The sequence below is a fragment of the Monopterus albus genome, unplaced genomic scaffold, assembly GCF_001952655.1.
Source record: "Monopterus albus unplaced genomic scaffold, M_albus_1.0 scaffold41.1, whole genome shotgun sequence".
Taxonomy (NCBI): domain Eukaryota; kingdom Metazoa; phylum Chordata; class Actinopteri; order Synbranchiformes; family Synbranchidae; genus Monopterus; species Monopterus albus.
The window spans coordinates 2,827,157-2,835,957 of NW_018127921.1; the positions used below are offsets into that span (position 1 = coordinate 2,827,157).

The 8,801-nt window shown below is 40.6% G+C and overlaps 1 protein-coding gene across 1 annotated transcript in view; it reads left to right on the top strand.

Annotated features, from left to right (window-relative positions):
* plxna4 (plexin A4) overlaps nucleotides 1-8,801 on the top strand; it is a 328,946-nt gene that overhangs the window by 228,174 nt on the left and 91,971 nt on the right. The window contains exons 6-7 of the mRNA XM_020599492.1: nucleotides 3,343-3,356; nucleotides 4,874-4,883. Coding sequence (XP_020455148.1) covers nucleotides 3,343-3,356; nucleotides 4,874-4,883 — 24 coding nt within the window. The remainder of the gene's footprint in view (nucleotides 1-3,342; nucleotides 3,357-4,873; nucleotides 4,884-8,801) is intronic.

Genomic DNA, 8,801 nt, shown 5'->3' on the forward strand with positions numbered 1-8,801 from the left:
TTTTGCATGCATATGATAAAATAAATGTAGATAATGGCCAATCACAAAATTTCCCAGCCTTAGCCAATCAGAAAATTGGACTGTGTCTCCTCCCTGTAAATCAAATTTTGACTGCACCACTGGATAGGGGGCACACGAGCACAAGCTGGCACACATTTTTCTGACTTCACTCTCTGTATGTGGACATAAACTGAAACTTAGACAGATCATTCTCTAGGATGAAAGGAGCCTATCCTAGCATTTTCCTTGTGTGGACCACCCAAAAGGTCCACACAAGAAGAAATGTCCACACAAGAAAGGTGTTCCGTCAGGGGTTGGTTCGCACAAGTATATAAAGACAAACCCACACGCACACACACACACACAAACACACCCATGCATGAATGCATAATTTATCAGTCCACAATATTCATGACTATCACAATTTCTTGTATTGAACTCCTTCTCTAAACAGTGCATACTTAACTAATCAACATATGGAGTATTCTAGCAGATGATTTGATAATTTGTCCAGAAATGAAGTAAGATTGATGTTAAATAAATAAATAAATAAATACATAAATAAATAGAAATAAAATAAAATTACAGGCAACCAGTCCCACATGGAATATGCTCGTAATTTCAATCAAATCTTAAGTTCTTGAACTGTGTGAATATGGTATGCATAGGATCGCCTGTGTTTCTGTATGTGTGATCATCCTGGACATCCTCCCAATCAGAGAAAATAGATGGCCACAGATTGGCCTGTCACATTTAGCCTGCTAGAATTGGTTCACTTTATTTCACTTTTCTCTGTATACACAAGGCAGGCATGCACACACAGAAACCCCTAGTGTCAAGCCAAAACAAGAATCAGTCCCAGAAAGAGAATAACCAAAATGCCAATTTAGTCAGTCTCAGGTGACATTATGTAGGCACCTTTTAGTTTGATGCCATCATTGAGAGGGCATTTTGGCATTGTGAGGATATTTTAGCTGATCCTTAGAACTTTAAAAGACCTTTTAATTGTTGAGACTACGGTTAAGGTTAGAATTAGCTAGACATTATATTGTGTCAAGGTTATCTTAAGGGGCTAGGGAATACACTGTCAATGAGTGCCCTCACATACATATTGCATATATAGGCATGGACATGTATAATCTGTATAAACATAACTTTTGACCTACAGGTCTCTTGAGTGTATTCATAAAATAATTATCAAACTCCCAGTCTAGTAAAATGGTTCATAATGCTCATATATGTATCTCTTCCTTACCTCCATTAATTAATGTCAAAATTGTGAGGCCAGTTGCAATACCCCAGTTCTTTTATTGGACAGTTCTGAATAATGAAGGAGTCCGTCTTTCTTCATTTGGTGCTGATTTATTTTAAACCACAAGTAAAAATTACAAACACAACCCGGGTTGCTCCCTCCTCCAGAAACCCACACACTGCTGCTGGAAAAAGGAGTCCCTGGCCACGCAAAGCCTAATACATTTATAAGTTTTGGGCTAACCCCTTACCCAGATGAAATCAGTCCGCAGACTCCATCTCTTATCTAGTACATAAGATTAATACAAGAAAACAATTGGTGTCGTGGTTCACTTTTCAGAATCAACATTCTGTCTGCTAACCTTGAAACAAAACAGACTAGAGCAAACTTTGAATCTTACCAAATTGCATTACTGACACATTAAGGTCTACCAATTACTAATATCTAACACCAGTTGTGTTCCAATAATAGTCCAATAGAACATATAACAACAGGTCCTGAAAACATTCAGAGACAAATGTTCATGCAGAAAAGACAGAGGAAACACATTCAATAATACTAGTGCTTCATTTTCAGAAATCTTTCCAGAATTGATTTTGAGATTTGCCTTTTGTCATTAACCTCTTTCTTTTGTCATATTTATAATCTCTGGAATCAACAAGGCCTAACTATTAAATGTTTGAAATGCTGGTAACTTTCCAACCCTTAAGGAGAATATGTAACAGGTTGGACCAAAAAGTTAAGGACACAGCATTTAAATTAAGAAAAAAGATGGGCTTTTAACCCAAAATAGAAAAAAAAATGCAAAGCAACATCATTATCTAATAAATCGTGCCCTAAAAGAGGTCAACAAAAGGTAAGGAAACTCAGAATAATCTTGTACTGGGCATTTGGTGCAGTCCAGGCCTAGTGGGAGGTATTTAAGCCTGCTGCTGCCTCAGTCCAGTCCTTTTGGCTGGATGACCCCCATCACCGGACCAGTAACACGGTAACTCAAGAAAAGAAAATTAACACAAGTTAACAATGGTTAATTGTGTTATGTCTAAACAATAAGCCTATTGTTTAATTGTTTAAAAAAAAGTTTTAAAAAATCTGCTTGTACCTTAAATCCAAATGCAGACAAAAGAAAACTAAGTGAAAGCAAAGGTGAGTGAAACATTACCAAATTAACTGCTCATGCTACCTTAGGCCCTCACATGGTGGCGGCCGAGGCTGAGGCCCTCACACAGGTATGGCTATATACAATTTAAAAGTGCTGAAGAATACAAACAGTTAAAGAAAGAAACAAAACAGTGCCACTCTTGTAAGGAAGAAGTCTGTCCTTGTTGAGCAGCTCTGACGCACATACTCACAAACATGCCTATACAGTACCTAACCCAAAGTCTTTCTCTTCATGCATTTCAACCATAACAAATACAAGATATCCAGTGTGAGCTACACTTTTTCATGTTTGTATGATAGAAATATTCACCCTTTGTCCTTCAATGTCCTCTCATCTTCAATTTTAGTATCTTGGCAAAATAACATTTGTATTTATAGCGATCCAACAAGTCAAGACAAAAGAGACAATGAATTTAAAAAAAACAAAACAGTTGTTAGTTTTTTGTGTTCATATTTAGTGAGCGACTATTTTTCAAAATGTTTCTTGGCTTGGCCAAGTTTAAGGATATTTCTACAAAGAATAAAAACAGGCACCCTGTCTAGTATGTTGGCTACAGACCAATGGCTTAAACGGTGCTTCTTTAATAACAAATAGCAAAAAGACAAAAATACAAGCAACCCTTAGAATTCACACGCTTACACCCACGCTTAGTTTGTGTTGGATGAAGAGGTGTTTAGAGGAAGGATAGCATGCAGTTCCTCATCAAAGTGTGCTTCCAGATAGGTTGTTGTTCCCAATCAACCTTGAAATCACCTCACTGGTCTGGTAGCAAACAGACGTGCAAGTTCTTTGTCTCTCTCGCTCTCTGTCTCTCTCTCTCAGCACTGCCTTTATTTACTTTATAGATCGGTGAGAGGAGCTGTTAGAGAGAACACTAGGGGAAGAGGAGAAAAGCAATCAATAGTACAGGGGAGGAAATCAACAGGAGTGGATGGTGTGTGCGTCTCTGATAGCCGTTATTGTCCTTGACAAACACTGACCATTTATTTAGAAAAGCAAATTTCTTCAATAATTGTTAACACATTTGATTTTGAACGTATGTGTGTTGGATGTGTACAGACACATGCTCCTATTTATCCTGTTAAATGTATCCTCTATGCTCCCTGTATATTTTTTGGGTCCACAAGGACGCTTTGCATGTGATCCCACCCCCCACAAAAAGCCCTGCCACTCTTTGAGTAATCCTGAAGTTTCATCTGTCAACCAAACTGTCATGGCCTATCAAACATGCTCATCTTCTTTTCTGCTGAAACGCACAACCTATGCTAATGCATGTCTAGCTCGGCAGGTAAAAGGAAACTTTTCAGTCACAACAGCCAGTGCTTTTCCTCATTCCCTTTTTCCCCCACCTTTTTACCACGGACATTGTCATACTTTATCAATAACATGAGAGCCTCAATAAAGGGACTATGTGAGTGGTAGTGTAGGCATGTATAGCCATTGTAAATGCACATGTGCTTATGTAGGGAGTTGCCTGTTATACGTTATAGTATTGAAGCAAAATGTATGAACAAAATGTACTTTTACTAAATTGTGCATACTCCAATACAGCATCCTAGTCATGTGATAAGTGGTCATACCTACTGTAGTAAGGATAGTATTTGTAAATTGCAGTCATAGAGCCTTATGCTTAAGCCACTTTAAAAATAATTTTTTTTGACAGATGCAGCAAAACTTGGTGGTTTTGTGATTTACTGTTTTTGTTTGTTTTCAGTACAAGTGTACTCTTACATGGCATATTCTTTTTTTCTGTGTGGTCTCCATTCACACTTCAAGTAAGGCATGAGCCCTTCAGCAATGAAACAGTATGCCAGAAATGTTACAGCTACATTATGGATATATTACCTCCCCTAATGCTGCTCTGTCAGCTGTCAGTTTTGTAAGTGGTTAACTAGGCTGTCAACGCGCCAGTCATGCATGACAGCCAGACAGATTGGAAACCATATTTGGAGAAGTAGCATTGTCAAAATGAATGTCATCATATTTGGCATGGATGTTGAGAATATCTCACACTACTCTGTGATATCAGTGTCACTTCGGAACAAGTGCTGCTAATGTTGCAGTATCTTCGCATTAATAATTGGTTTGACATATCTCAATCTCTGGTTATGGCTGCAATAGTGGTAATATTCCCATAGTGCAGAAATCATTTTCTCTCACTCACTTTCATTTTTCTTTCTCCCCCTACTCTCTTCCTTTTCTCTACTATCTTTCAAATCACATTCAGTGTCCCGCAAGGCTTATCATGCACTACATTTGTGTGTGTATGTATAGGAATATCTTCATGTGTACAGTATCTGTGCTTCCTTCAGCAAACTGTTTGCATTTATTTATTTCATCAACTTCAATGTGTATCTTGGTGTTTGCCACATTTGTTTGTACACACAAGATCTGTGTGTGTGTGTGTGTGTGTGTGTGTGTGTGTGTGTGTGTGTGTATATGTGTGTGTCTGATCTCAGTACATTTTGTGTTCTGATCAGCGCTTGGCCATAAACGAAAACTCCAACTCCTTTCATTCCTTCATACCAAAACTCATAAACATCGATCTCTCATCCCTGAAGTGGAATGTGGGCAGTAAAGTCCTCTGAGCCACTGAACATAGGCAGATCCTTTTTCCAAGTTCATTAGAGAAAGTTGGACTATACAATCAATACAAAACCCTTAGAGGTATAGTATGATGGACACTGGAGTCCTTATGAAATCACTGGTCCCAGACAACCACCGTGTACTTGAAGTGCTATAGATTTGAATCTGAATGATAGTTTGTGCATTTTATATGCTTGCGTCTTGCATCTTCCTGTGGTGTACGACTTCATAAATACTTTTAGGAAGTTGCATTCACACAATCATACCTTAATGAACAGTTGTCAAACGTGTACAAGCTTATTAGGATGATACAAAAAAGTTCAAGAAGTCATAAGTAAACACACAACATGGCTGATAAAACTTGCAAGTCATGCTGCAAAGCTTCTTGTCTTCCAAATCCTTTGTATTCCCAGGACATCTTTGGTGCTGTCAAATGAATAACCTTTTCAGAGGGAAAAGCTAATTGGCAGATCCACTGAATGGGTTTTCTTTCTCTCCCCCTCTCTCCTATTAATGCTGCACCATCGCTACCTGTTGCTGTGTTCACAGCCATCCGTTACCTCAGTGTGCTCATTAATGTGGTATGCCACACTAATGCTAATTAAACTGCATTGCCACAATTAGCATGCTACCAAGGACTCACTGTGTTAAGTTGCAGAAACCACTATCCACCCCTGACAAACACGTTGTTGGCAGTGAAAGGCATTGTTTACAACAAAAGGTTTCTCCGCTTTGATGGAGAGTGACATCGCACATTAGGCCAGCCACCTTAAGTTAAAAATATTACCCTGTGAGCTTGCATCAGAGGCAAAGCTAAGTAGGCTCATATTCCATACTGTATGTAATGTCTTCATTGCCTATTAAAATGTTTTATCAATAGATTCTCAAATAAAGGGATGTATCTGGGAAGTAGCAGTTTAGTTGGGCTTCACATGCATATCCACTCTGTGCAAACACTTCAAATGTCCTCTGAGACGCATTTTACAGATTAGAACATCTTCAATGACAGCAGACCTCAATCAAATTCAAATTCCTTTTGCTGATTTTTGCAGCTTGAAAGACCTGGGGTTCTAAATTATTACATTTTAGAGACCTTGCATCATGACTTGAGCTACAGTACTTAGCTGCAACCATGACAGTGCGTTGTTCAGCCTAATATTCCCAAGTGGAGGAGCTGGATTTGGTTTTAAACACTGCTAAAAAAGACTTGGTCAACTCTAAAAGTAAAATTTTTTCCAAGTTGTTTCATTGATCTTGAGATCCTTGCATCCATAGCAATTGGTCTGATGTATGTTGCCAGGGGAGGCTGGCCAACCCCTGAGTTGGAAGACTGGTTTCACTTCCCCTTATCCCCACATTCTACCTCTTGCCAGATGCTAGGGTAGTTGAGGGAAGGGGACAAGGCCAAAAAGTGACAGGGGCATCAGTATGGAACGGAATGCTGCACCTCCCAGTTCCCTCTCAACTGTCACTATTGCACGCACGCACGCACACACACATACACAGAGGCACACAAACCCAATCTAACGCCGCACACATGCACAAGCACACAGGCAAGAGCTGCATGTCCGCTTTTAAGGCCATTGTTCACTGTCACCTATTGTTACCCCACCACATGCAGGGAAACACTGGGAAATAGACAGGCATACGCAAACACACTCACAGTTGAGATGGTGTTTTGCTTTTGTCCAGCAGAGCATGAACCAGACACAGGGACTGCCATGAGACAGAGGATGAATGAGAGATGTGGTCAGTCAGCAGAAGTGTAGATATACAGTATACTGATGTATTCCACACGACATTTTAAGTGTGTTTTTAACTTAGACAGCCATCTAAGAACACACTATTTGGGCAAGCTGTACTGCAAGTATCTACATGTCAAAGGGTTTCTTAACAAATAAGGAGGCATTTGAAACCGTATTCTGGGGATGGACAGTGATGGCAGAGGGCAAGGACTGGTGCTGTTGCCAACGGTGTAGAGGGTGTTCTGGGGGGAGGAAACTTTGGCTTGGCAGGTTATGTTTCCTGTTCTTGGGTTCTTTTTGGGGGGAGAACTCTTGTATATGTTGAGCGGTGTATGGGGCACAGAAGCCTACATAAAAAGTCTGACTCAAGTGTCATTCCTTAGCAAAATCCTCAGAATCCACTAGGTCGCCACAATATGTTTTTAGTGAGAAGTTTTCACGAGCATCCCATCTGAGATGTTTCTTCTAAAATACCGTATATGAGGCTGTTTTTGTTGTCATATTAGAAACTTAACAGACGAGGTAAGATGAAAACTATATGTCAAACACTATTCACACACACAGACTACTAAGTACCCTATTTGCTACCATCAACTAGTATAGTTTCATTGCATCTTCTCACTTGGAATTACAAACTGCTTTGTGACTGTGAATAAGCATACATTTACTCCGAAGCCTGTTTATTGACTGTCTGGATCAATAGTATTGTATGCTGCCATCTACAGCTGCATGCATACATGATCATCACACAATTTTTGGAAGATAAAAACCAAATATACTGCAGAGACTCATTTGGAAAATATCAATCAGTTTTATTGGCCAGGTGTGATGGACACATGAGGAATTTGACTCAGGTACATCGGCTCTCAATGTGCAAACAGTAAACCAGCATAAGGCTGTGTAATATAACAAAATAAGCAGTATTAACAGCAACATTGACAGCAAAAAACAGTGCAAGCAATGCAGAATAAGCAGTATAGACAGTAAACAATGCAGACAAAGGAATATTCATTGAAATGAGATAAACAGGGATAAGGGATAGAGTACTTAAAACTAGAGACCTGTACGAGTCTGTATAATCTCTACAATGTATATATACACAGGTATTGCACTGAGGGTTATTGTCCAATCATACTGTTGTGGGTTAAGTGTTCATCAGAGTGATGGCCTGGAGGAAGAAGAAACTGTCCTTGTGCCTGGTTGTCTTGGTGCACAGTGACCTGTAACGCCGTCCAGAGGGGAGGAGTTCAAATAGATTGTGTCCAGGGTGTGAGGGGTCAGCAGTGATCCTCTCTGTCCTCCTTTTGACCCGTGAGGTGTACAGGTCCCCCATGGAGGGCAGGCTTACACTGATGATCTTTTCTGCAGTCCTGACTGTCTGCTGGAGTTTGTTCTTGTCCTGCTTGGTTGCTGAGCCAAACCAGACAGTGATGGAGGTGCAGAGAACAGACTCGATGATTCCTCTGTAGAACTGTATCAGTAATTCCTGGGGCAGGTTGAGCTTCCTGAGTACATCCTCTGCTGTGCCTTCTTGGTGATGGTCCTGATGTTGGACGTCCACTTCAAGTTCGGGGAGATGGTGGAGGCCAGGAACTTGTAGGACTTTACTGCTGATACAGTGCTGCCAGGTATGATGAGGGGGGATAATCTCCAAAGATTCCTGCCCACATCATTCGTCATCTCCCTGAAGCCTGGAACCAAACTTGTGTTATCACACTGCAGCTCTTGCTGTCTCTCTGTCAACTCCGGCTCTGACAGCACCAGCAGGCTCAGATTTCAAAAGCCCTGTGGTCTGCTGAAGGCAGAAAGAAGGCAGCCTTTTCCCCATCTTCACAAGAGACAGCGTGAGCCTGTTGGGGGCAAGCACAGTGAGCTGGGTCATGTTTTGATGTGTGGGACCGCTCCACAGCTTCGACTGAGACCAGGAGGTCACACTCTCATCTGAGAATACCAGTCAAATCTGGACCGAATGTCGGATTTCCAGCTCAGCCTGGCACAGGATTACCGCCCCATCTGTTGGTCCCGGACAATGGACCGGTCATCTGGAAAGTTCAGC